The sequence below is a fragment of the Canis lupus genome, chromosome 5 (assembly GCF_048164855.1).
Source record: "Canis lupus baileyi chromosome 5, mCanLup2.hap1, whole genome shotgun sequence".
NCBI classification, from domain to species: domain Eukaryota; kingdom Metazoa; phylum Chordata; class Mammalia; order Carnivora; family Canidae; genus Canis; species Canis lupus.
In genome coordinates, this window is record NC_132842.1 from 77,359,517 (window position 1) to 77,387,260 (window position 27,744).

At 54.7% G+C, this 27,744-nt stretch overlaps 2 protein-coding genes and 1 long non-coding RNA gene across 3 annotated transcripts; 1 reads left to right on the forward strand and 2 right to left on the reverse strand.

Annotated features, from left to right (window-relative positions):
- Positions 1 to 2,737: 2,737 nt before the first annotated feature.
- Positions 2,738 to 7,478, reverse strand: C1QC (complement C1q C chain). Its single transcript, XM_072827898.1, has 3 exons — positions 7,144 to 7,478; positions 6,701 to 6,894; positions 2,738 to 3,573 (listed from the first exon to the last, which is right to left on the reverse strand). The coding sequence occupies exons 2-3, from the start codon at positions 6,879 to 6,881 to the stop codon at positions 3,017 to 3,019; spliced, it is 738 nt and encodes a 245-aa protein (XP_072683999.1). The 5' UTR covers positions 6,882 to 6,894; positions 7,144 to 7,478; the 3' UTR covers positions 2,738 to 3,016.
- LOC140634236 (uncharacterized) lies at positions 5,813 to 11,371 on the forward strand. The gene is made up of 3 exons (XR_012031748.1): positions 5,813 to 6,560; positions 7,359 to 7,464; positions 10,566 to 11,371. It is a non-coding gene; the product is annotated as an uncharacterized lncRNA (long non-coding RNA).
- C1QA (complement C1q A chain) lies at positions 10,787 to 13,790 on the reverse strand. The gene is made up of 3 exons (XM_072827900.1): positions 13,632 to 13,790; positions 12,628 to 12,797; positions 10,787 to 11,577 (listed from the first exon to the last, which is right to left on the reverse strand). Exons 2-3 carry the CDS (start codon positions 12,788 to 12,790, stop codon positions 11,003 to 11,005), a joined length of 738 nt encoding a protein of 245 aa, XP_072684001.1. The 5' UTR covers positions 12,791 to 12,797; positions 13,632 to 13,790; the 3' UTR covers positions 10,787 to 11,002.
- Between the last annotated feature and the right edge of the window lie 13,954 nt (positions 13,791 to 27,744).

Consider the following 27,744-nt stretch of genomic DNA (forward strand, 5'->3'; position numbering starts at 1 on the left):
ATCTCTGACTTTCTGTGTCTCTCATAAATACATGCATAAATAAATACATAAATAAATACATACATAAATAAAACCTTTAAAAAAATTGTAAATTCATATGTTGCAGGTCCAGTGTTCTTCTGAGGGTTCCCAAGGGCCACCTGGGCCCGGGCTTCTAATTCTTTGGTGGCTGATGGCAATGAGAAAAGGTGAGCTTGAATTTGAGGTTCAAGGAGACAGCTTGAGACTAAGCAGGAAGCAGCCGGGAGGGGAGGATGGACATGGGCTTGGGAATCAGCCTCTCCCAAGTTTGAACCCCAGCCTTGCCTTTGTCTGGCTATGTGGCCTTAGGCACATTTACTGGCCTATTTCCCCATATATGAATGGAGGTCATGGGTTGGGAGGGGAGCCAGTGAAGTAGTAACCTGGTACGTCCAGGGCCCAGCCTCTGGCAGACTCCCATGCAAACCTGGGGACAGTGTTACATAAATGAGGGGAAGACTGAGTTCTTGGATCCCGGATGCACGGGAACCATGCCTGGATCAGGGACCAGGAGCAGAGGGAGTCTCTGGGCCTCGGCCCCTGAGTAGGAGCCAGCTGGTCTCCATGCCTTGCCTCCCTGATACAGAGGGGATGATCCCTACCAAGGGAGGGAGAAAGAACACAAAGATTTTGTGGTCCGAAAGGGACTCCTTGAGGCTTGGGATGTCTTCTTCTTCTTCTTTTTTTTTTTTTTTTTTTTAAGATTTTATTCACTTATTTTATTCGAGGTGGGGAGCAGCAGAGGGAGAGAGAATCTCAGGCAGACTCAAGCCACCCCTTGGGATGTCTTATTCTTGTTCCTGTCCCACCCCCACTCCTCCTCACCTGTCCGTCCCCCCTTAGAAGCCCTCACCGGCATCCCCTCAGCCCAGCAGACAAGCTGGCATTTCAAAGGCCCGTCTCTCCCGACAAAGAGGACAACAAGGAAACAATTATGGAAAATAAAAATGGCACAAAAATTGTCGTTTCCAAAGTACAGGTTTCTGATCTGACACTGTGGCCTACATAAACGGTGTATTGACTTTTTAAACAAAAGAGAAATGAGAAGAAAGATGTATCACTTGAGGCACTGCTGGGCGGACTGCTAAGTGGTTGGTGGGGGACAGCCGTGAAGGGAGTGGCCCCGTGACCTGGCCCTGGCCCTGCCAGAGGTGCCCCGGGGAACCAGGCTGGGTTCCCAGGCCCTTGCCTCTGCTCCCACTGTGTGTGTGTGTGTGTGTCTAGCCCTCCTTCCTCCCTCCCCGGCCCACCTCCCACATCCCTACTATGTGCCAGGTATGTATCAAAGTGGCCCCGGCCTCAGGGATGCTCACCCAGCGGGGCAGACGTGTCAGCCAGTTAGAGCAGGAAAGCCAACTGGAGGACCACGTACTTTGACTTCACCAGGCAAACCTCCCACCCACCCACAGCCCTGTCCTCCCCAAACTTCTGTGAAAACAGCTTTGGTTCCAGAAAGCTGTTTTTTGTTTGCTTGCTTTGTACATAAATCTGCAGATGATTTTGTTTTACGGCCAGATTTGGCAACCTAGGCTCTCAAGAAACACTGGTTTGTGATCCAAGGCTCTGGAGGGCGCTGTGGAAACATGGAAACACAAATGGGAAAATCGAGGAAGGCTTCATGGGGGAGGTGATCTTTGTGTTGAACCCTGATAGATGAGTGTGTGCTATCCAGGTGGAGGGAGGATTAGTGGGGGGGGGGGCGCTCTGCAGGACGAAGAAAGCACATGGCAAAGGCAGGAGGGGGTGGAATGGCCCTTTTCACGAACAAAGGAGCCAAGGTGGAGGTGGTCGTGGAATTGGGCCGCGGCCGCTGCTCTGGAATTGGGTCGGGGCCTCTGTGAGCTCTGGGAGGCTTGTGGAAGCAACCTGAGATCCCAGCCAGGCCGGGGCACATTCTCCTTGGGTGTCAGTGGGTTCCGAGGCCAGGCTGGTGGTCTGCACAGGGAAGTTATACTTTTTTATCCTTTTTGAACTTGAACTGTCAACCCTTCTCGTGGTCACCCCGGTGAAAGTGCTGTGGCCAGTGTCGGGCCTCCCGGTGCTCCCACAAGGATCGTAGCAGCTGGGCCCGCGAGTCAGGAACCTGGCAGTGGAAGCCTGATGGTTTGTGGGCAGCCGTGGTTTTCGTTGAGCTCCTGGGGGCTCCCAGAGTTTGTCAGTTATTTGGGGGGCATCAGGCACCTGGGGGACAGATTCTTACTCTCTCACTGGCTCATGCCCATCTCATTCATTGGCTTACTCTGCTTTTCATCACTCATTGACCCACTACCCATTTATTCATTCATTCACCCAAACTAACTCATTAATATTCGGCACAAATTCATTGCACGTCTGTTCTTGGTCTTCATGGCGCTTACCTGAGCCCAAACCCCTCCTGTGACAGGTGCTTCCAAAATTCAACATAGGTCAACATGAATCTGGGAATTCAAACACTCCCGTTTACCTGTGAGCCTGGATGACTTTAATGATGGCAGCACCTCTCACCCAAACAAATGACAGCGGGTGGCCTAATGGGGACCCGTTGCAGCTTTTAATCGTACTCTCCCAAATGGCCACAGGACACCGAGCATCTCACCATTGGCACCAGACTTTACTGAGCACCACCTAGATGCTCTGTCTAAATCTAGAGCCTGCAGATGGCTGTGGCAGGTGCACAACTGAGGATGAAGGGGCCCGTTTTTTTGAGAACTTGGCAATGAGAAGCCTGAGCCGTGCATATTTATCAGTTTATTTATTTATTTATTTATGTATCTCCTTGCCTTTCCCAAGACTTGGGGGAAAAAAAAACATTGACAGTATTGGTGTTGGTTAAGGTCTCAAAGCAGTGACTCCTGAAGGAGCTCAGAGGAGGGAGAGAACTTGGTGCAGGGTGTCAGGGCGGGCTTCCTGGAGGAGAGTGGATCAGGTGGAGAGAACCGCCTGAGCACAGCGGGTCTTGCAGGGAAGCTGAGGAGGGGCAGGGCGGCCCCGGGGCTGGAGAGTGGGCCTGACTGCCCTAGTCAGGAAAGAGCAGGAAGCCAGAGAAGACGCTGTCGGAGCCTTCGGTGCCCACCATGCCGTTGTAGTCATTGACCGCCAGCCACACCTGCTCACCCATCTGCAGCCGCAGCAGCACACCGCCCGAGCTGACCTGCTTGCTGTTGGACATGTGGTCACAGAAGGTGGTCACCCTGGTACCACTTCGGTACAGATGCACGCACAGGTTGGATGTCAGCGACGTGTGGTACACAAAGTAGTAGAGACCCGGGACTTTGCAGGTGAACTTGCCAGTGCTGGTGTCATAATCCCCCTGCGGGTTGGTGATGACTGTGTTGAACTTGACCAGGTTGTTGGCCAGGGGGTACTGGGCTGTCTGCCGTGTGACGGTGAACACAGACTGGTGCTTCTGCTTGTATCTGCCCTCCTCGCCCGGCTCCCCAGGGGGTCCCACAGGGCCGGGAACCCCTGGGATCCCAGGGGTTCCCATGGGGCCGTTTTTCCCAGGATAGCCAGGTGTGCCGGGTTCTCCCTTCTGACCCTTGGGTCCTCGTGTTCCAGGGATGGCTGGGATTCCTGGGGAGAGAGCAGGTGGGAAGGAAATAATGGGGCAGGGGATAGGGACCCTGGGGGTGTCCTCCAGGGGACATCACAGCAGAGTTTAGCCTCTGGAACTTCCTTCCCCAGATGGACCAACACCCCCGGGGGCAGTGTGCAGGGAGTTAGAGGGGAGGGAGGCCCTGGTTGGAGTCCTGCCTCCCCGTGGACTTGCCCTCTCACCGTGACTGAGGTCTGTTGGCCTCAGTCTCACATTTATGATGGAGAGGGGAGGCCTGGCCAGCATCAGGAGGTGTCTCAGAGGGCTTGTCAGAGGCCAAGACTATCAGCCCACGGACAGCACGTGGCCTCAGAGAGCTTCCATTTGGTCTGCACAGTGGGTTTCAAACTTTTATGTCGAGCCCAACATTAACCAATTCAAACCTCACCTGAAAGGTCTGCTTCTTTATTGCTTGTCGACAAGAATCAGAAGACTGGTCAGAGGCCCATTTCCAGGAGAGCTGCCGAAACTTATACCTTAGGCCCCATTAACTGGCATTGGCCCCTTCAAGAACCTTTGTCTAATTTGATACTTATAATTTTTTCAACTTCTTATGCCGAAATAATTATAGATTCATAGGAAGTTGCAAAAAAAAAAAAAAAGGGACAAGAAGACCCCATGTACCCTTTACTTGGTCTTCCCGGGTGGTACATCTCACATAACTACAGTGCGATATCCAAACTGGAAAATTGACCTTTGGATAATCCACAGAACTCCTCTCTTATGCGCCACCCATTTGTGGATGCGTATCGTTCAAACACAATTCCATAGCACGTGTGGATTTGTGTAACCACAAAGGCGCCCCGGACTCCAGCGCTTACCCCCTTCCCTGCAATCACATATGTACCTATAATTTTGTATTATGTTTTTAAAGAGGGCTCTCAACACTTCATGAGCTTCAGAGCCCCACAAAACTCGTGTCTGTCCCGGGGATGGAACCAGCCCAGACCAGCTTAGCCACGGGAGCCACTGATGGAGCCAAACAGAAATGCCCCAGTAAGGGGGTGGCTCTCTCCAGCGCCCCTGGCCCCATTCAGCCCACTGGAGCCCCTTATGACATCTGGGCTGGTTCAACTTCTCTCATGGTACAGATGAGGAAACTGAGGCCAGAGACTCACTCAAGGCCAAGCAGCCAGTAGGAAATGGAGTCAGGATTGAAAGTCAAGTCTGGCTGAGTCCCAGTCAGAGAGTGGGATTCTTGTGACAGCCCCGATTATGTGAGACTCTGTGAGGTTTTCCTCCCCTCATCCAAACTGTACTCATCTTTTAGGGTCTGGCTCTAGTCTCCTCTTCCCGGAGGTCCTCTCTGGGTGACCCTGCCAGCCCCCAGGGCCCCTTCCGCCTCTGACTTCCTTAGGTCTGAGTGTCTGTGCAGACCTCTTTGTGACAGATCCTCTGTGGCTTTGTGAGCCCTTTAGGTCCTGGGGTTAGGACACAGGGATCAGGATCCAACAGACCTAGGCTAGAGCTTTGTGACTCCGGGCAGGTGACCTCCCCTCCCCTCCCTGAACCTCTGCTTGCCTGATTGAGGAAAGGATGTAATAGAACAGATCCCAGAGAGTTCCTGGGAGCTTGGAGTGGGGAGTGCATGTGCGGAGCACCTCGCAGGAAGTGCTCCATACGGTCAGCTCCTGGTGATGCTGTCAGTGGTGCAGGGTCATGTCTCATCCTTTGGGTCATCTTCCAGCAACTGACTGGGAGGGGGAGGACCTGCCATGGGGAGGGGCCTCAGAGGCACTGGAAGGTAGTGGCCAAAGGCATGGCCTTTGGAGATGGACAGGAGTCCACTGGACTTTGGGCAAGTTGCTCAATCTCTCTGAACCTCTGCTGTGACATTTATAAAATGGCAGTAAGGCATTTTTTGAGAGGATTTTGGCCTCAGTTTTCTCACTTGTAAAACAGAGTTAACAATTTTATCTACTCCATAAGGTAAACACATGCTGAGCGTTTGGAACCATGCCTGGCATATAGTAGGAGCTCAATAATTGATGGCCATCAGCCACCCTGGGCCGGGAGATGGCCAGAGGCAGCTTTGTAGTCTGAATTCTTGAAGGGGCCTCATTTGGCTCACTCTGAATTAGAGAATTCCTTCTGGAATGTTGACAACATTCCATTTTATTGCCAGGAGAGAAGAGGACAGTGGGGAAATTCCTAAGGACATTCCTCACCACTGGCCTGCCCCCCCTGCACCCCACCCCCGCCCCTGTCGCCCCCCCATCACCTCTGCCCAGCCTCACCCCTCTCACACCACCCCCCTGCATGCACCTGCATCCCAGATATGCACCTTCTGATGGAAAAGGCCCCGGACTCCAGCGCTTGCCCAGCTCCCGCGCCCCCTCACGTCCTCGGCCCCCTTTGCTCATGCTAGGGCTTGCCTATCAATCTGCAATCCTGACTCCTCACGCCCCATGCCCCCAGCTACCCAGCATCCTAGGGAGGGAGGTGGGCACAGATAGGATTTTTTAAAAATGATGATAACAACTATAATATACGCATAGCCCCACCCATCCGAGACCTACCACGCGCCTGGTGCCGTCTTACATTTCAGCTTGGTTAGCCATCCCAGCACCCCTGGGCGGCAGGGAGTACCATCTCCCATTCTACAGATGAGGAGACTGAGGCGCTCCACACAGGGAAGTGGTAGGGCTGCGATTCGAACCCCAGCCATCTGTGCAATGTGGACATTCACTGCGGGGGGCCCCCTCCCCCCAGGGGTCCATGTTGCACAGCGAGTGGTGCAGGGGCTGTAACAGGAGAGCACAGCGCTTTAGAGTTTGTCAAAGGTCTGCAGGGTCATCTCCTGCGATCCTCCCTGCCACCTCCTGGGACAGGCGTTCTTGTTTTCTCCCTTTGGTCAGAAGGGAAACTGAGGCACAAAATTGGGGAACAGGGAGGACCGAGTCCTGGGCTCGGAGAAGAGATGGGCTCTACCTGCCAGGAAAGCTGGACTCTGCTCTGGGAGCAGGTGCGACATGAGGGAGTGTGTCTTGGCCACAAATAACTGTCCCCCTCCCCGCAGGTTAGCCCCAGGCAGGCAGACCCTTTGCCCGCTGCCCCCAGGCAGGCCTTCGGTGACCCCCACCCCCAGCAGGCCGGCAGACTCACCTGGCTCACCCTTGGGCCCCGGCAGCCCATCGTGCCCATCCTTCCCCGGGGCCCCTGGCAGGCCCGGCATCCCGGGGATCCCGTAGCAGCCTGTGCTGGCCTGGCCCCCCAGTGGCAGCGCCAGCAGGAGCAGCAGCAGGTTCAGGCCAAGGTGGGGCCAGGAGCTGGGCCCCGTGTCCATCCTGGGGAAGGATCTGGGCAGGGAGAGAGCTGAGTTGGCCCCCCCAGCCGCTCACCCACCCTCCCCATCCTTGCTCCCAGCCCTCAGGAGCCCACCTCTCCTCCCTGGGCACCTCGGCTCTTGGGGGCTGCTAGCAGGACGGATGGAGGATGGGGCCTCTAGCGATGCAGACCCAGCTTCCTCTTGCAAACCAACTCACCCCCATGGGCGAACTTGGGGGCAGTGCCATTTGCCCTCGCCGGGGCGGGGGGCCTGGCCTCACCTGGGGTGGCAGGATTCTGGTCTGGTCACAGAGGTGTCCTGGAATCTGCTTCCCCTCTCTCGGGCAGGAGGACACCGTGTCAGAGTAGACCCAGCAAGGAGGGCCCGGAGCAGGCTGGGTGGCCTCCTCCCCTCGGCTCCCCCTGCCCCCAATCCTACATCCCCTTTCCCATAATTTTTCCTGACTCAATACTTTCTTTTTGGGTCCTGAGCCAGGCTGACCGCAGCGATGCCCCTGTGTTCCCCAGCCCGGCGTCATGAGTGTCTGAAATGAGGAAATGTCCACTGCCCCGGATCCGCTGAAGGGAGCGTGTGTGTCCAGGTCAGCGCGTCCTCATCGCTGGCCTTTACTATGCCTGAGACTCAGCTGTTTTACAATGTCCCCAGGAGGAAGTTACAAGCCCCCCTTTACAGATGAGGAAACAAGCTCAGCAAGGGAAAGTCCTTACCAAAAGTCACATAGCAAATGGTTTCTTGGGGTCCAAAGCCTTGCTCTGACCTCCCTTGTTTTTTTTTTTTCCTCAGAGAACTGATGTTTGTTTTTTATTATTTTATTTTATTTTATTTTATTTTATTTTATTTATTTTTTATTGGTGTTCAATTTGCCAACATGTAGATCTGACCTCCCTTGTTTAGTAGTCCCCAGAAACAAGCCCCACGTGCACGTGTCAAGTGGCAGCCCTTATTCTAGAATCTTCCATCTGTGCCTCCCATTTGTTACACTTGGGGGTGGACACCCAGGATGGGCAAGCCTTGACGGCAGGCAGCCTGCTGTGGTGGACAGACTCTGGCCATGGAGTCAGTGGTCTCGGATCTCCTTCCAGCCCTGCCTCTTGCTTGCTCAGAGGCCCTTAGCAAACCCATGGCTTCTCTGGGCCTCAGTCTTCCCATCTGCATCCTGGGCAGTGAGGGAGGCCCAGGGGTTGCATGCCGGTGCCTCTTCCTTTGCTGGATGATCCCAGCTTCCCTGCCGGCACTACCTCCCTCGCCCCCATCTCCGGCGCCCCTGCATCTGGCCTTGGAGTCTGTGGTGGCTGGTGCCGGGTTGCCGGTTGGGACCAGGCTGGCAGAGCTGAGAGAGACAGCTCTCCTCTCTTCCTCTCCTCCTCTGATATTGAGGGTTCCAGCCCTGACCCTACACCTGCCACCTGTGTCACTCAGGGAGAGGCCTCCGACCTTTCTGAGCATCAGTTCCTCCTCTGTAAGTGTGGGATTCTAAGAGCTCCCATGCAGGGCAGCGGCGAGGACCCAGTGTGTGGTGCAGGCTCAGTGCTTGGCTGGGTGCCAGGCATGAGCAGGAGTTCACAGCTCTGTTCTTGCCCCACAAAGTGACTCTTGGGACCTCAGTCTCCCCATCTGTCCCTCCACCCCACAGCTCAGAGCTGTAGAATGTGGGATGAGAGCAAGGACGTGACTGTACTTGGCTCGGGGAGTCCCCAGCAAGTGGAGGGCTGGGAGAAGGGAGAAGCAGAACCAGTAGGCACAGCATCGGTGGGGGGCCCCAGCAAGATGGCACCTGGGGTCCCCATCTTCCGTTCTCACCTTCTTTGCGCCTTGGTCTGTCTTGTCCAGCAGGTGGCAGCCTCGGCCCATGCTCAGCCCACCCTGCCCTAGCAGCCAGGCCCAGGCGGCCCGGTCCCCTCTTCCTCTGAGCCGGGCCAGTGACTTGCCACAGGGAGGGGGGTGCTGTGGGTGCCCATGGGTAGAATTTAGGATAAGGAACAGCCCTGCACTCACGTTTCTCCAGCCTGGTCTCTCCCACCACTTATGGGACCTGCACACCTGACACCTCTGAGTCCCATTGCAATGAAAGGAGCTCTTCTCCACATTGGGTTCAGCCAGAGCTGGTTCAAATCTAGGTCCTGCCACTTTCTGACCATGTGACTTTGGGTAGGGAGCTCCTTTCTCTGGGCCTCAGTTCCGAGGGATTGCTGCGATTCATGCATTAATGGCCAGGAAATGCCCAGCACGTCGTGGGCGCTCAAAGATCTGTTTCTCTTCCTGGTCCACGGGAGTGTGTGTTCTGGGCGGGGAGGCAGAGAGCTGGGGCAGAGGGGAGGCCCAAAGGAGGCCGAGGGGCCCGAGGAGAGGTCACTCTCTTCTTCCCGACACCCAGAGGCTGTTGGTGGGGCTAGGCAGGGCAGCCCCAGGAGAGGGGCTTGGGTGTATGTGCGAGGCCTGGGTGGGGAGGTATGGGCTTGTGAGGACTCCCAGGCTGCTCGCGTGTCAGTTCGTGGGTAAGAGAGACAGTTCCTGTGGCTCGGAGGATGGCCCAGTGGGAGCAGGAGCGTGGGAGCGTCCGCATGTGAGAGAACCGGGACACATCTAAGGCACACGCAGGTTGGAGGGTGAGGAAGACGTACACCTGTGTGTCAGGGGTGGGACACATGTCTCAAGGTGGGTGTCTGTGAATGTGCTTCTGCCTGTTTATGAGGGGCCCTTGGGTATCTGAGGCAGGGCGTGCATGGGTATGACTGCATGTATAACCTAAGAACGTCTGTGGGTTTGGAGGTGTAAGCAGTGTGCGTGTCCAGGGGTGTGCACAGTGTGTCTAAGGGAGTGGGTTGGGTGTGTGCTCAGGGAGGGCATCACTGTGCCCGTGTTTCAGTGGGGAGCGGGCAGGTCTGAGTCCGGGAATGTGGGTCCACGTGCATCTCGAGGGAGACGGGTGTGCGGCGTGGTGTGCAGGTGTGTGGTGTGTGCACGGCACAGAGCACATATGGCTTCCTTTGGGAGAAGGCACGGGCGTTAGACGTCCTCAGGACTGAACTCCCGGCCTCCTTATCGTCATCATATTCGGAGGGCATGGCAGGGCTTCTTGCTTCTGAGCAGCTCTGCACAGGCTCAGTGGGACCCCGGGGATGCACCATGAGCACCCCAGACCTGAGTCCCAGCTGGGGAGGGATGCCCAGCCCAGGAGGGATGCGGCCCCAGCCTCCACGCCTGCCCGGGTGGAAGCGCAGGGCTGGACTTGGGAAACCTAGCTTTGCGGAGGTCTGCTGGCTGCCCTTGGGCCAACTGCTCCCCGTCTCTGAGGCTTGCCCATGTCTCTCTGGTTCAGGGTGGGAAAGCAGGTGTCAGGTGTCAGGCACGTGGCTGTGGAGGCTGGCGAGGGTCGCAGTTAAACACACAGGCTTGGCTACCAGTAAGATCTGGGTTCGAATCCCAGCTCCTCCTCTTAAACGCTGACCTTGGGCTCTTTATGTCCACCCCCATGCTCCGGCCTGCTTCGTTGTCCATAAAACAGGGTCACGCTACCCACCTCACCCCCCAGCTGTGCAGCTTACACGAAATACAATAATAGCTCAAACTTACACAGCCCTTACCACGAATCAGGCACTGCTCTGAGTTTTCATGTATTAAGTCACTCGATCCTCCCCACAACCCTCTGAAGTAAGTGCTGTTGTTATTCCCACTTTACAGATGAGGAAACTGAGTTCACTGAAGTTACACGATACACACACGGTTGGACAACTGGTAAGTGCTGGTCCTAGGGCTTGAACCCAGGCCGATGAGGTTCCCAGGACCTGCCAAGTACATGTGGCAAAACACAAAATACAGGTCTGCCCCGCAAGCACTCAGTAACTGTCATTCTTAAGCTCCCTCCCAGTGCCCAGCGTAGCAACAGAACCTCAGGCTCGGCAGACGTGGATTCGGGTATTTATTCTAAGAAATCCATCTTCTTACATGAGCGGTGGGCAGCAGGCTCTAGGGCTCCGGTAGCCAGCCCCCTCCCTTCAGGCAGCTAAAGCGACAGCACCCCCAGAGCGGACCATAGAAACCAGAGAGGTGGCGTGAGTGGACCAGAGTCACACAGCAGGAAGCACGAGAGGCCAGGCCGGGCGGGGTCCTTCGCTGGCTCAGAGGGATGGGAAGATGAGGAAGCCACTGAAGATGCTATCGGCCTCAGGACCCTGGTAAATGCGGCCCTTGATGGGGTCTTTCTCAATCCAGACCTGGTCTCCCTGCTGTAGCTGGAGAGCCATGCCCCCGGACACCACCTGGAAGATCCCCTTGCTGTTGGTGTCGCAGAAGCCCAGGGAGCGCCGGATCTGGGCCCTCCCGGAGGACACGATGGACAGGCAGATGTCCCACTTGGACACCACCTGGAAAGTGAAGTAGTAGTAGCCGGGCACGGCGCAGATGAACCGGCCCGAGTGGTTCTGGTACGGGCCCTCCTGGTTGGTGATGACCGTGTCGAAGATGACCACGTTGCCACCCGTGGGTGGGTTGCGCCTTATGGCTGAGAAGGCCGGTCGCGGCTGGTCCCTGATGTTTCCGGGGTTGCCCTTGGGGCCTCTCCGTCCTGGTATGCCAGGGAGCCCCATGAGGCCGCTGGGCCCAGGGAAGCCCATGTTGCCAGGGTTTCCAGGGGGCCCAGGATCCCCCTGGTCCCCTTTAAGGCCCCGGATGCCCGTCCGCATGCCAGGAGCCCCTGTGGGGAGAGAGGCCAGATCTGGAGGGGGAGTCCAGCGTCCACCAGTCCCAGGGAGATGGTGGGACCCTCGGCTGCTGTGGGCGAGGGGATGGGGGGGTGTCTGGCCTTTCGAGGTTGACCGCGGGACCTCTGGCAAGTGCTTCAACCTCTGAGCCTCAGCTTCCTTATCTCCAAAGTGGAGCCAGGTGGGAAGAGGTACTTGGGAAGCTGCCAGGTTCTGGCAAAGGCAGGACACTGGCTCCTCCGTTGTGTCCCTGCCCATAGCCTTGCACTCCACGCCCCGCCAGGCCACTGCCCTTGACTTCCTCAGGCTCGGGACTCCATGGCGGGTGTCTGGATGCCAACTATGGCAAACATCCATGTGGATCTTTCTGGTCCGCCACGGGCTAGGGGGCCCACGGGGACTGACACTTTCCTTTTCCACTCTGAGCACGTCCTCCTTCCTCTTCTTTCACCCCCAACTTTTTTTTTCTAGAATGTGAGTTTCTGAAGCTGAAAGGGGTTGGGAATGGGGAAGCAGGGACAGGGGCGGGTGGGGGAGCTGGAGGGAAGCAAAGAGGACGGTTGCCATGAATTGATCCTTTCTATGTGCCAGGTGGGTTATTTTTTTTATTTTACAGATGATGGAACCGAGGCTCAGAAAGGGTCGCTAACTTGCTCGAGGTCACGCAGCAGGCTAAGGCGCCTGGGTCTAGGGGCTAGCACCCGTATTCATTCTGGTGACTGAACAACGGCCCAGGACTGTGCGCTACTCCAAGACCTTTCACCTTGGTCGCTTACAGTGGCCGGTGCTCCAGAGCAGGAAGGCGAGGCCAAAGAAAGAGGACTCAGGCAGGAAGGAGGAGACGGAGAGGCCTGGCAGTCCAGGGAGGTGCCCAGCCAGGAGCCTGGGCTCCCCTCAGCCCCTGGGACCGAGTGCAGAGCGTAGGGGCTTCCCTCGGGGGCCCAGGTGGATTCTTGCTCCTTGGCACCAGCTGCCCCAAGCCTCCACCCTGAGCCCAGGCCCTGCCAGGGGATGAGGGCTGGGGTCCGGAGGGAGGTGCTTACCTGGCTCCCCTTGCTCCCCCTTGAGGCCTGGCCGTCCGGGTCGGCCGGGTGTCCCTGCAGCCCCATCCCTCCCGTCTAGGGCTCGGCACACGTCCTGGGTCACAGCAGATGCGAGGGAGGTGGCCAGCACGCAGAGCGCCAGCCAGCCCCAGGGGGCCTCCATGATGCCACTGCGGAGACACGGGTCAGGGCCAGACCTCACACACGCACACACGCCCATCTCGGACGACGATGCACGTACACACACCCTCGAGGGCCTCAGACCCAGCTCCAGCGACCCCACACGTAGATGAAGAACGGGGAATTTGCCCAGATAGATACCCACACCCCACTGAGCACACCCGTGTAGCCACACACTTAGGCACATACAAACTTAGCCTCTGATCCCACACCTACGCTATGCAATGAGCAAACTCAAAATCCACTAGACACTCCCCGATGCACAAACTGACACCCAAATAGACTCCCTCTCTCACTCACCCAGACACACATTCATAGACTCCTACAGATGATCAATTCCATTGAACAAATATTTATCGAGCGCCTACTCCTTATTTAATTAACACTCCCTCGCCCAGATGGCAGAGCTGTGCGTACACGGAGGAATTCACGGCCCCCTGACACAACACATGTGCTCACTCCCCTACACACTCTGCCCCTTTCAGCTCCCACTGGACCCGCTATGGGACCCCTCTGCTGGCTCTGACACTCCCAGCCTCTCCCCAGCTTCTCGGTTTGGGGGGCGGGCACGAAGCCCAGGAGCTCTGGTTAGAGCTGATGGCTCTATGTCACCACCTCCCACCATCTCCCAAACCCGAGGAGTGAAGAAGGTGTCCCCACTCACTTATCCTGAGTCCTGGATCAGCACCCCCCCCCACCTCCCCGCGCCCCCCCTCCCCGCCTTGGCCCAGGACCAGCTGGTGGTGGTCTCTCTCCCCTGCCTTCCTTGTCCAGCCCCCCAGGCCGGCTCCCCTGGCCCCCTCCCCGTCAGGCGCGGGCCTCACCTGCCTCAGCTGGCCGTCAATTCAATGGACCGCTTCTGTCCTCCACCCAGGGACCCCTGTGGGACGCCCCAGCAGGGGTGGTGCCTGCCTGGCCATGGCCAAGTTTCACATCCCTTCCTACTTCCTCTTCTCCTTCTCTGGGCCTGCCCCCGGCATTACCCCAGGGGCCAGAGGCGACCGGGGACATTTTGAGCAGACATCAGCAAGACTGGGACACCGGAGTGCTACCGGTCACCGGTCAGCCAGCCAGGCCAGCGGCACACAGCTCGCACGCAGCTGGTGTGGGGCCAAGGAGAGCGAGGCAGGAGTCTGCGGGGACAGAGGCGGCAGGAGATGGGGGTACGGGTTGGGACATGAGAACCAGAGAAGCACAGAGCATCAAGGCAGAAGGAATCTTTCTAAAAGTCGGTAAATTGTAAGCATTTTTCATGATTGTGAAAGCAACCTGCATTCATCGTCCAAAGCTTGGAAAATTCAGAGAAACACAAAGGACAGTGCAGTAGGGATGAGAAGCTTAGTAATTAGCTTTCCAGACCTGCCACTTCCTAGCTGCCCTTGGGGAGTTACTTAACCTCCTGGAGCCTCAGTTTTCTTATTCACAAATTGGGAACAACAGAGTCTACCTCATGGGATTATTACAAAGTTTCAATAACATAATATACATACAAAACCCTTGGCACATGATGAGCACTTAATAATTAGCTTTTATCATCTGACATTTGAAAAACAGCAACAAAAAATATTAAAAAAAAAAAAAAAAGAAAACAGCAACAAAAGCTGGTGAATGCTACCGTCTAGAGAGTTGCTGTTACCCTCTGGCCGGATCATCGAGCCTTACTTACTCTTGCTGACAGGGTGCTCACTACCTGTCAGCCCACCTCACTTCACCAGCTTGGACCATGAGCACATTTTAGATTGAGCTACTCTGTCTCTCCCAGGCTGGAAACCAGTATGTTCAGGCCTGGGCTGACCAGGTTTTTCGGCTTCTTCCCATGACCATGTTTAGTCCCCCTGAGTATTTCACCAAAGGGAAGAGGAAGAGGAGAAAACGGAAGGCTATGGACATGGGCAGATGAAGGTTGTCTGGGGTCAGGGTCTTCAGGCCTCTGGGACTCTTTTTTCATTGGCAATCTTGTGTGGCACCCAGTATGTAACTGACAGATACAAATGGGGATTCTCTGGACAAGAGTGGGGTGTCAGAGCAACTCCTGCCAGCCCCTCTCTAGCTCCTGGAGATTCGGGAGGTTAGGAGAACTGGAGTCTCAGGGGGCTGTGCTCACATGAACTCACTGTGTGACCTTGGGCAAGCTACATCATTTCTCTGGACCTCAGTTTCTTTCTTTCTTTCTTTCTTTCTTTCTTTCTTTTTTTTTAAAGATTTTATTTATTTATTCATGACAGACACAGAGAGAGGCAGAGACACAGGCAGAGGGAGAAGCAGTCTCCGTGCAGGGAGCCTGATGTGGGACTCAATCCCGGGACTCCAGGATCACACCCTGGGCCAAAGGCAGGCACCAAACCGCTGAACCACCCAGGTGCCCCTGGACCTCAGTTTCTTTATCTGTCAGATGGGATGATACAGGCTCCTCATTGGGCGCTGAGGGATTCTATGAGGAAGTTGATACTGTCAAACGCCACATTAAAATAAGTCATCATTATGAACAATATCTGTGTGACCTTGGCCAAGTCATCTAACCAGACTGAGCCTCACCTTCTCCATCTCTTGAGGCGAGGGGGTGGTGGGAGGCAGGAAGTTTGCACCAGGTGGTCCAGCACCCTTTCCAGCCCCCATCTTCTTTGACTGCAGCATGTCAGTGTTGCTTCCCTGCAAGAAGAGTTAGAAATACCACATGTCGGAGCCAGGAAGGCCAGCCTGATGGCACTCACCCCATTTCACAGATGAGGAAACCAAAGACCAGAGACATAAACACTTGCCCATGATTACAAAGAAAGGGGCAGAGTTGGCATGAGGAAAAACCCAATACTGGGAAAGGCTTCTCAAAGTATAGTTTTCAAAATGTTATTTTATTTGTAAAGGTTTTATTTATTTGAGAGAGAGCACCTGCACGTGAGGGGGGAGAGGCAGAGGGAGAGGAGGAGCAGACTCCCCCCAGAGCAGGGAGCCTGATGCAGGGGCTCCATCCCAGGACCCCAGGATCATGACCTGAGCTGAAGGCAGACCCTCAACCAACCGAGGCACCCAGGTGCCCCTAGTTTCCAAAATTTTAAATACATCATTCTTTTAGAAATATATAGTGAGTGCATGTGAATGGTTTGTTTTTGTGTGTGTGTGGGGGGTTTTTTGTAGCTTAGTAATGAAGGAACCAGCAGGATGACAAAGCTAGCTCAATGAAGAATATGAGAAGAAAGCATTTATATGCACCTCTACATGAAGAGAGGGAGGGGAGAGAGATTTATAAAAACAAAGACAATAATAACCCAAAAACTAGAATTCTGGAATATTCATAAGGTTGCCAAGTTAGATGCAAAACTGGTTAACATTATTACAGGGCAATAAAATCATAATGTCGGGGGTTATCGTCTCTATTGGAAAGAAATCATTTGCATGATTTCTCCACCAGACAAAAATAATTTGTAACTTATCAGTTTTCTACCAGCTAACAGCGATCTTTGCAGAGCCTGGACCCTGATCAATAGCAAATAAGTCAAGCAAAGTGACATTCCCCTAGAGTGTCAGATGACCCTTAGGAGGGCTTGTTAGACAATGTTTTAATTTGACTTTGAAAGGACACCGGTTATCTATTTGCCTTATTTCCAAGTGTTGGATGATTTTACTTATCAGGCTGTTGCAAGAGTATAAACACTTCCAAAGAAATAAAAGCCATCGATAGTGATGAACATATCATCAGTATGAAAGTAAATGGGTCAGCGATAGCCGGCGAATGTCACCACAGAGACACTTTTCAATCAGAGGGGTTGGATGGTAGTCTTCCTTTTTCTCCAGAGCTCAGACTCCTGCAGGGGAGAGGTGGAGGGGAGCAGGGGCTGGGAGGGGAAGGGGGAGGGATGAGAGGAAACGCCCTGTAATGCCTGTGGAGTCAGGATCCAGGAAGCCCAGGTGTAGTTAGGAGTCTAAGAAATAACCAAAAAAACAATTTTTAGATTTTTTTTAATTTATTTTTTCACGAGAGACACACACACACACAGAGAAAGGGGGGTGGGGGGGTAGAGGGAGAAGCAGGCTCCATTCCATGCAGGGAGCCTGATGTGGGACTCAATCCTGAATCTCCAGGATCACACCCTGGAAAAACAATCTTTAAATTAAATTCTTTTTTTTTTAAGATTTATTTATTTATTTATTCATGATAGAGAGAGAGAGAGAGAGAGAGAGAGAGAGGCAGAGACACAGGCAGAAGGAGAAGCAGGCTCCACGCCGGGAACCCGATGCAGGACTCAATCCCGGGACCCCAGGACGGCACCCTGGGCCAAAGGCAGGCGCCAAACCGCTGAGCCACCCAGGGATCCCCTTAAATTGAATTCTTAATGGTGCCGTTACATCTCATCCAAGGGTGGGCTTCCAAAAATCAACACATGAGGCAAAAATTGTAAATAGTCAATACTACCAATGGGGGAAAAATCTTAGGAAAGCACCAGGTTGGAAACCATATTATCGCTCTGCTACAGTCCTGCACCGTCAGTTTTGGCTTTGACGTTGGAACAGAGTTCTCTCCCCTCAGTCGGGTACCAGTTGGGTACTGTCTACCCACATCGCCCCCCCAAACAGGAATGGAAACTTCGAAGGCTGGAATCATGCAGTGCCGAGGTGTTTAGACCATGAGGGGCTTGTGGGATCTGAGGCCGACTTGGGGGAGGCAGGTCCGTTCAGCTCCCCCTGTCCACACTCACTCCACAAATAGGCTCCTGGAGGGTCTGGAATGATGACAGCATCCCCGTACCTTATTTCAATTGGTATTTGTGACTCTGTCTCTCTGGATCTTATTAGGCAAAATGCAGATTGCCAACTGTTACATAATGTGGCTCTGATGTTCTTGTATTTTTTTTATTAAAAAAAATTGAGGTATAATTTACATACAGTAAAATGCAGAAATCTTTTTCTTTTATTAGAGATGGAGAGAGAGGGGGGCTGAAGGAGAGAGAGAGAGAGGGAGACAGGATCCCAAGCAGGCTCCCTGCCCCCGTGTGGAGCCGGACACGGGGCTTGATCTCACACCCCTGAGATCATGACCGGGCCCGAAATCGAGTCAGATGCTCAACCCACTGAGCCTCCCAGGCGTCCCCAGACCCAGCAATCCTAAGCGCCCTGCTCTGTGGCTTTTCACCTGCCTGAAGCCACCCTTCTTCACCCAGATCGAGATAGGGAACATTTCGCCACCCCCGCAAGTTGCCTAGCGCTCCCCCTCCCGCCAAAGTGACTGGCAGGCTGACTGCTGCCACCATAGGCCACTTCTGCTTCTTCTGGAAACTCAGTGTAAATCGAATCGTTCAGGATGTGTCCTTGGGTGCCTGGCTTCTTTCGCGTCCGTGCTCGTGGGACTCACCCATGTGGCTGTGTGTGTGTGTGTGTGTGTGTGTGTGTGTGTCTGGTCGTTTCTCAAAGCTGAGTCGTATTCCATTGTGTGCACATCTCACACCTTGTCAAGCCCCTTCTCCATTGGTGGGTATTTTTGGTGACGATGAATAAAGCTGCTGAGAATCTTCCTGTACAAGCCCCTTTGCCCGTGCAGCCCCGTGGATACAGGCTCTCAATCCTCCGCTGTGCTGTTTGAACACCGTGAAGGAGGCAGGGTTTACACCTGTACCCGTCCTCCCCGGCCACTGCCACACGCCTGTCTCTTCAACACCTCCGCCCTCAAAAGAACTCAAACATCCAGGATCCTCCGCACCGAACCCCCCTCTGCTCCCCCCCCCTGCTCTTTATTATGGAGATTGTCTTAATCACAACGTTCTTTCCTCTTTGGGGGTAAATCCTTCCCCTCCTCCTGGGCCTTCGGGTTCTCTCCTTGTCTTCTCCTTCTTCACCACCCAATAAGATCAGGGTTCTCCTTGGCAAGGTTGGTGGGGGGGGGCGGGCTGGGAATTGGGGAGGGAGTTGTCAGAGCCTGCCACGCGTCTTCAGTGCACATTCTTTATTCTCTGCCTCTCTCGGCAGATAAAAGCGCTTTGGGGGATTGTTTTATGAAAAACGGAGGGGATTGTAAACAGCAAATAATGTGTTGGGGGATGAGAGGCAGCATGGGTTCAAATTCAGCGCCTGCCTTCTGTTTGCTATGTGCTCTTGCACCAGAGAACGCCTGGGTTTGGCTGTGGGGTGGGGGCGGGGGGGGGCAAGTGGTCCCTCAAACTGTGACGAGGCTTCAGATCAGTGTGGCTGGTCCCTGGCGCCGTGAAGGCACTTAGCAAGAGTCTCGCCTCCTGCTTCTTCCCCTACCTGCCAGTCAGGGAGCCTGGTCACCCAGGGTTCTGGTTGAAAAGTTTGGGAAAGAAAATGTAAAGGGAAAAGAAAACAAGGGAGAAGCGATTTCACCGGGGGAGGGTGACGAACAAGAGGGAGAAGCTGTACAAGCCCCCCTCTAACCGCGGGTGCCAGCGGGAGCCCAGCACCCCGGACACCCCCCGGAGGGAAGCAGCCACACCTTCCTCCCTGCCCTCCAGGGGCCCCGGAGCAGTTGCCCACAGGCAGATCCAGAGGGAGAGGCGCTAAAGGAAGCCACCAGGCCAGGTAGGGGAGATTAAGAGGATTAAGAGAGTTAGGGACACAACCAGAAGCACGTGATGGGAGAGTGCAAGGGCACATTGTCTCTGCCTTGTGGTTTCCCAGGGCTACCAGGACTTCACAGCTGGGAAACGTGACACCTCGAAGGCCAAAGTGATGCCCAATTCCCAGGAGCTCACACAGATGCAAGGGTTGCAAGAGACTGGCTGGGGAAAGCCCCCGCCACCCTGCAGACACCCTGCAGTCTCCCTTGTCTCCCTTGCCTGCCCATCGCCGGGCCTGAAATTCCACCTCTACTCATCCTTTCCCTGGGGTAAGCATTGCCGTCTTGGGGTGTTTTAAAAACGGAGCTGTGTCTGGGTGCACTGGCAAGATGCTAACCGTCGCCCTCGGCAAGCCCAACCCTAGGCTTGCTCCCAGTGCTTAACACGAGGCAACCGAGGCTCAGAGAGGCTGCGTGACTCTCATGAGCTCACACAGCTGGCGGTGGTAAGAGATATTTCTCCCACGTCCGAAACCTTTCTGAAGATGTTCCCCTGGGGTCTAAAACAGGGACTCTGAAAGGGACAGGAGCATGGAGGGGGAAATGCATTGGCCACGGGGACTCTGAAGGCAACCTCCCATTTAATTTACCCAGTATCCTTACAGGGTAACAGGGTTCCTTTTTTTTTTTTTTTTTAATTTTTATTTATTTATGATAGTTACAGAGAGAGAGAGAGGGAGGCAGAGACACAGGCAGAGGGAGAAGCAGGCTCCATGCACCCGGAGCCTGATGTGGGATTCGATCCCGGGTCTCCAGGATCACGCCCTGGGCCAAAGGCAGGCGCCAAACCGCTGCGCCACCCAGGGATCCCCGGTAACAGGGTTCCTTTTCAAAGGTAAAGAAACTGGGGTTCCGAGAGGCAAAGTGGTTTGCCCACGGGTCTAGGGTTGCCAGATTTAACAAATAAAAATACAGGGTGTTCGGTTAAACTTGAAATCAGATAAACATCAGCCTGTATGGGATATATTTGTACTAAAAAATTTATTTGTCCTATATTTTCTCTGACAACCTACAGAGGTCACACAGCCCGGTGGCTGTTGTCCTGCACCCGCCTGACTCACTGGGAAGCCTCTCTTGGGAGGGAAGGGTGGCCTGAAGGGATTGTTCTTCTCTGCCTCCAGGTGAATATGGGTCTTCATCTTCACCTAGGGTTCCCCGTACTGTTCTTGTGGGTGAGCCAAGGACCCAGCCAGGTTTCCCCACCGTGACCCCTACGTCACGGTCATGGCAGGCGGTCCACTGGGGGAATCTCTCCCTGCCCCAGACTTTCATCAGGAGCAGCAACTGGGGTCTGGAGACAGGGGAGTTGGGTTCTGTTTCCAGCTCTGCTGGGTGTGGTCCAACAAATCACCCTTCTGGGCTTCAGTCTGCGAAAAAGAGGGTGGAGTTGAACCAAAGCAGTGGCTCCCTTGAGTCAAAGTCACCTGGGGGAGCTGGTTAAGGACACCAGTGTCGCAGCTGCACCCCGCCCTACTGCTTTAGAAACCCTGGCTTCTGGGTTTATCATGGGTGCCCTGGGTGACCTCACGCAGCCAGCTCAGCACCTTTCTGGAGCTCTGACGGCAACTGAGGATCTTTCCAACCTTGACACATTGATTAGGGCCACCCTGGACCTTTGGACATGACCATTCTGCATCTTACAAGTAGAGACCAGGGGCGGAAGGGTCTAGAAACATCTTGATCGAGTAGGAGAGGGAGGCAAGTCCAGATACGTTGGGTGGGAGTAGGAGGGAGGGAGGGAGGGAGGGTAGTCACTAAATCTCCCCTGGGGCTGCGACTGTTTCCAACCTGGGAATCCAGAAATATGTCTTATATTTGAGTAGAGATTTATGTTTTTCACAGTCCCTGCCTGGCTCCCATGATTCCCCACCAGGTTGTTAGCCCCAGTGATGGGAAGACCAAGGTTCAGAGAGGGCAGTGGGTCCTGGTGTCACACAGCAGAGCTGGGCCACTCTCCAGTCTCTGGGGCAGGACTCCACCCACCAGCCCCCCCCCCCACACACACACACAATGTCCTGTCCCAGTCTGTTCCTTCCCCAGGCTCCTGGGTTTGGGGTCCTGATTTCTTCGTTGTGATGTTCCGAGCCCTGTCTCTGTCCCACCAACAGCGCACTGTGGGCAATGGTCCCACACCCGCCCCTGAGCTCAGGCCCAATCAGCAATCACCCCCCTCCTCCTTTCTCCCAGCGGGAGTGGGGGGCGGGTGGGGGGGCTTGCCCAGGGTCACATGGCAAGCCCCAACGTGGACTGGGGTGCTCCAGCTCAGCTCACTCTTCCACCTGCAGCGCTGCTCCAGGATTTAGGCTAAGGACAGCTGCTTCGGCCCGCTCCCCCTCTTCCAGCCCTCTGCTGATTACAAATAAACACCCGGTCTACGCGGGAGAGTAATTAACTCTCCAATGTGGGGAGAACTAATCAGCCTGGAGTTTGCTGCAGGTGGGAAGAGTGAAGGCTTTTCCTAAGTAGTATGCAAATGACGCCCGTAGTATGCAAACCAGCCCCGCCAGGGCTCCTGGGAAAGGCTGCCAGAGCCTCAAGCTCTGGCTGCGGAGCAGGGACGGGCTCTGGGAACAGGGGTCCCGGCTGGCGGGGACCTCATCGCTCGGGTTGAGGGGGACTGGAGGGGTCAGAGTAGGGGCCGGGGTTCACCTGCTGGGCTCCCAGCACCCCTGCATCCAGAGCACCGTGAGGACGCTGAGGGGGGAAATAGGCTTGGAGCTCAGGGAGGACTGGCTTTGAGTCTGAGCCCCACTGGTCCTCACCTATGTGACTTGGGCAAATCACTTCTGTGCTCCCGAGCCTCCGTTTGTTGAAATGTGGGGATACAAATACATATTTTTTAGGCTTGTTCCGAGAGCTGGACACCATACAAGGTGCCTCACATGATCTGGTGTTTAGTAGGTGTCCTGCAAATAGGAACTCTCTGCGGAAAGTATCAAGATCTGCCCATAGCATCCCTATGGCCACATGATGTCTTGTCGAGGCCCGGTACTCCCGGGGGCTCGTCACCGCCCGGTCTGCCTTTCAGGGGGACGGTTGGCCTTGTGAGATATGATTTGAAAGGCTTCGGGAACGGCCCTCTGGCTCGCAGGCACGTATGTCTCCTGTCCTGCCTGAAATTCTGCACTGGGCCTGGGGTAAGAGAGTGAAGCTCCCCGGGAGCAGCATTTCCGGAGCGTTCCCTCGGAAGTCATGCAAGTGCAGAACCGACCCCAGGAGTGAGCACCTGCTCCAACTGCCCTGCCGCAGGCAGGCGTCTCGCTCACCTCCCCTTGTCCAGGTCCTGCTGGCGCTGCACTTCTGTTGAGTCAACCTCCCTTAGCGCCAAGCATTGCGCCCTAATGCTGCAGGGATGGGGGCACGAGCACACTTCCTGGGTCATAGAAATATTTTATATCTTAACTGCAGCGTCAGTTAAGGATGTACCCCTTGGTCGCAATTCATCACATGGTACATTTAAGTTATATGCATTTCACCGAATATACCTTTTGCCTCAATAAAACATAATTTGCAAGTAAATAAAGTGTAGGTACCTCCCGGGAGCTATCACACATTAATTAATGTACGATGATGATGATGACCAAAGCGGTCATCCAGCTTCCGTTTGTATGCCTCTTGTGATGGGGAGCTCACCACCTACAGAGCCAGGACATCACTTGTTTGGCAGTGGGACTGGGCTTTGAATCCAGATCTCCCTCCAGGGTCCAAGGCCTTGGTCTCTTCTCTACTGACTCTCTCAGGATTGGGTGTGCTCAGGAATTGTCACAGGTGTGATACGTGAAAGGTTTGTCACTTGTGGAAAGGTGATAAGAGCTGCTGCACTTCCCAGCCCATGCTAGCAGCTAGGTGGAGTCTGGGCTAGTTCCGTGCAATGACGCTGAGCAGAGCGAAGCCGATGGTACACATCCGCCAGCACGCCCTCGCCTTGCTGCTGTTGTAGAGAACTCGTGTTGCGATGCAGGAGCCCCGGGCCCCAAGTGGCCTGGCTTGCTGTCTTCGTGGAGGACAACTGTCCCAGAGAGTCATCGGGGCCACAACAGGCTTTGCGGGAGTGATGAGTACACCTGGGTGGCATCGAGCCACTGAGGTGTGGGCTGTCACTACGCACAGCTTACTTATCCTGGCCGACGGGCCCACCACGGTTCTGGTTGCCGACCTCACAGTCTTAGTCGCCACCCTCCTCCCCTTGGGGTCCAGGTTTCCAGGGCTGTCATTGTCATGACGATGCCCTCACAGATTGCTTCAGGTGGCTCATCTCCGCTGAGCTGTCCAGGGCCCTGTCCTCAGACTGAGCCTCCACCCCTGTTCAGACTTTTGTTAGTTCTGTGCCATCCAGGCTGGGCACCCAGAATCCTACAATGAAAAAATACCCAGACCCACCTTTGGAGAGCTTACGTTCTGCTGGGGGAGGCAGACACGAATAACTCCCAAAGTGAGCAGATCATGGGGTGCCAGAGACACCTAGAAACCAGAGGTGGGAGCTCCCAGTGGGTAAGACAAGAGTCATCCCAGTGCAGGAATCTTGGGGGACTCCTTGGAGAAGGAGGAGGGGTTGGAGGAAGGAAGTGGCAGTGGTGACTCCCCTCCAGGGTATTCGTAGGCTCTCCTCATGACTCTGGTGTGAGTCCCAACTCTTGCACTTCCCATCGGATAATGTTGAGCAGGCATTTTCCCTCCTACAGCCTTGGTTTTCTCATCTGTGCACTGGGCACAATAAAAAGTCCATCTTCAGAGAGCGGTTGTGAGAACTGAACAAGTTAATAGATGTAGAGTGCCTTACTCAGTGCCTGGCGGAGAGCAAGTGCTCAAAGGACAGTTGTCATTACCACCTTGTTTGGCCCTTGCAGCAGTCCTGCAAGAGACTAGAAATAACTAGGATCATCTCTGCTTTACAGGTGAGATAAAGGAGGCGCAGAGACGGCAAGCGACTTGCCTAAAGCACCCAGCTAGGAAGTGCCTGAGCCTGGACCATATGCTGGGCCTGCCTTCAACCAGAGCCTGTCCAGGGTTAGGATTTGTAGCCTCAAGCCTGGAGCCTCCCTACTCCCTCTGGTTTGACTGCATCTCCCACTTTTTCGATGCCTGACCTTTGAGATCCCACGATTTTTTTTCTCATTGTGGCAAAATATACAGAGAAATGTTTATTTAAACCATTTTTAAGGATACAGTGTGGTAACATTAGTTGCATTCACCTTACTGTGTGACCGTCACCACCATCCATCGGCAGCACCATTACCATCCTCCCAAACTAAAACTCTGTCCTCATTAAGCACCAAGTCCACCATCTGCTCCCCACCCTAGCCCCTGGCACCCACTAGTCTACTTCCTGTCTCTAGGAGTCTGACCACTCTAGGGACCTCATATACCTGGAATCATACAACATTTGTCCTTTTTGCCTGGCTCATTTCATTTAGCGTAAAGTCCTCAGGTTTCCTGCATGTTGTAGCAGGTGTCAGGATTTTCTTCCTTTTTAATGGTGAGTAATATTCCTTTGTGTGTATATTCCACATTTTATTTATTTTATTCATTCATTCATTGATGGATACTTGGATTACTTCCACCTTTTGGCTATTGAATAATGCTGCCACGAAGGTGGATCTACCAATAGCTGATAGAACATTTGCTCCACTACTGTCACCACCTCCGGGGCCACTCCAAGGGCTTTGCCAGGATCCACACAGCTCCCAGTGATCCAGGAACCAGACCCCACCCAGGCCACAGCGCCCTGGCCACCTTGCTGTCCCGTCAGCTCCATGACCTTGTTGTCAGGGTCCTCTCCTCCCGCCTGCCCTTCTAAACCATCTCCATGGTCCAGATCCACCCATTCCCCAAGGCTCATCTCGAATTAACTAGTCCTCCAGGAAGCGTGCTCTACCCTCCATGGCCTTCTCCTACTCTCATAGCACCCAACCCTCCATCTACGCCATACTCAAGTCTCTGATTACTTTAAAGCTTAGATTACTGCTCTCTGTGCCTGGTCTCACCTATACCCTCCCTTCCAAAATTGGAAGTTTCCTTTAAATACTGTGGAGATAATTTCCCCTTGAAGAAAAGCAAAAATGAGAGTTTCCTTCCAAAATATGTCCAGCTTACACGACCAAAGAACCTTAGGGTTTTAATGCATCAGTGTGACAAATTATAAGCAATGTGGCTTGCTGGGTCTTGCCACACTGTCTTTTCAAGCTAGAAAAGGCAGCAGAGCCAAGAGTTAAGTACTCGCCTCTTCTGAGTGGGCCTTAGAACTGAACAAGCCCTGGGGAGGTAAAGGCAGGAGGGCGCTGGGAGCCAGCCAGCCCCGAAGGCCACAGTGCAAGGAGGTGGGCAGGGAGGAAATGGTGGGTGAGAGCTCCAGGGCCTCGTCTTGCTTTATTGATGGGGATCTGAGGCCTGGCTCCACCCCAGGAGCTTGTCCATGAGAACACAGGATTAAAAACCAAGTTCCCATCAAGAGAGCCTGTGAGCTATGTCGTTCCCAGAGAAAATGGGGGGAAGACAGGTAGGGGAACAGGGACACAGATTCCCCTTATCTCTGGCATAGCCCCCAATCCCCAGGTAAAAGACATCTTATTTTAGGGGGAGAGGATGCCTCAAGTGGAGGGTCCTTGTGACTGGACCCCATGATGGGTCGGGAAGGGTCGTAATGGATGTTGAATTCCTTGAACCACATAGAAACCCCAGCAGACTGTGCATCCTGGAGGGCAGGCAGGGCAGGGCAGAGTCACCTTCTCCCAGCTTGATGCAGTGCGTGGCATTTACGTGGCTCCTCCCTCACCCCTTCCTCCCACTCACTTTCCTCACTCCCACTCACTTGCCAGAGAAGCAGCCTAGACACCTGGGTTCACATCCTGTCCCTGACCCTCCCTAGCTGTGTGATACCGAGCACGTTCCTTTATTCCTCACTCCTCCGCGCCTCAGTGACTCCATCTGTAAAATGGGGGTAGTAATAGAAGCCACCTCACATGATTGTGGGGAGGAGGAATGAAGTCAACATGGTAATGTCTCCAGAAGAGTGCCAAGCATCTAGCAAGTGCTTATAAAATACCAGATACTTTTGATTCAAGAAATACACAGTGGTTGCTCAGGGAACCGTGACCAGATTAATGGGAAGGCTGAGCCTGCAGAGGAGCTTGCGTTCGAAGTCAGCAGGTGCCCAGGTTGCCCTGAGAGAGCTGCTTCGCCCCCGGGAGGCTCCTCGTCTCCTCCAGCACACGAGCAACCAATTCCTGTTGCCCTCACTGCAAGGCTGTCGTGGGCATTACCGGGGGCTTGAGGTGCAGGCATGGGGGGCTGCAGGGCCCTGGCCCTTAGCTCAGCCATTGCCTCCTCTGCAGAAGGGGCTTCTGAGAGCCTTCTCTGGGCTCCCCCCTGCTCCATTTCTCCAGCCCCAGGCTCCAGGCAGACAGGCAGTTGCTGGGACACACTGAGGAAGGGGCTGGTGGGAAAAGCACCCTTTGCTTCGTTCCCACCAGCTCCCATGGGAACTGGGGCTGCAGGGGGCTTTCCAGAGGCTGGCCTGACCCTGTGGGGCGGAGGAAGCAAAGCCTGTGGGTTGGCCTGTGGCGCCAGCCTGGGCCTTGGGGTCTGCTGATTGAGCTAGGCCGGGGCACCAGCCGTGTCGAGAGAAAGCCCTGGCTTGGGAAGCTAGAGGCTGGGTGCTCCCCTGGGCCCTGTTCATGCTGCCTTGACCCTCACCCTGACCCCGTGGGGTGTTGGCATCTTCGTCTCTAACAGGCACTGTCCCGCCTGCCTCGTGGGGCTGTGGGCTGGCTCCAGGGAGGACACCCATCAGGGACCCTCCCAAAGCCAGGCACCCCTAGGGGCAACAGGGTCCCTCAAGGGGTAACTCGCTCAGGGTCCCCCACAGACATCAGCAAGAGGCAGAGTCAGGTCTGAACTTTGAGACGTCTCTGGAGCAGAAGGCTCACTGGCTGGCAGTCCTCTGCTCCCTGCACAGCTTGCGTGCTGGCCTGGAGTCAGTGATGCTGTCTCAGCCTCACTGTCCCTGTCGCCGAGGGCACCAGCGATCCACCACGCTGCAGAGCTGCAGGGTTCTTGTTTGGTTGGCTTTCCTTTTTTTTTTTTTTTTTTTTTTTTGAGATTTTATTTATTTATTCATGAGAGACACCGAGAAAGAGGAAGAGACACAGGCAGAGGGAGAAGCAGGCTCCCTGCGGGGACCTCGATGTGGGACTCGATCCCAGGACCCCGGGATCACTCCCTGAGCCAAAGGCAGACGCTCAAGCACTGAGCCACCCAGACGTCCCTGTTTGGTTTTCTAATATCTAAATGTCCACAACTCTTCCGCATGGTAGATATAACCATCCCCAGTTTAGAGACGAGGAAGCGGGGGCTCTGGGAGACGGTGTCGCTTGGCC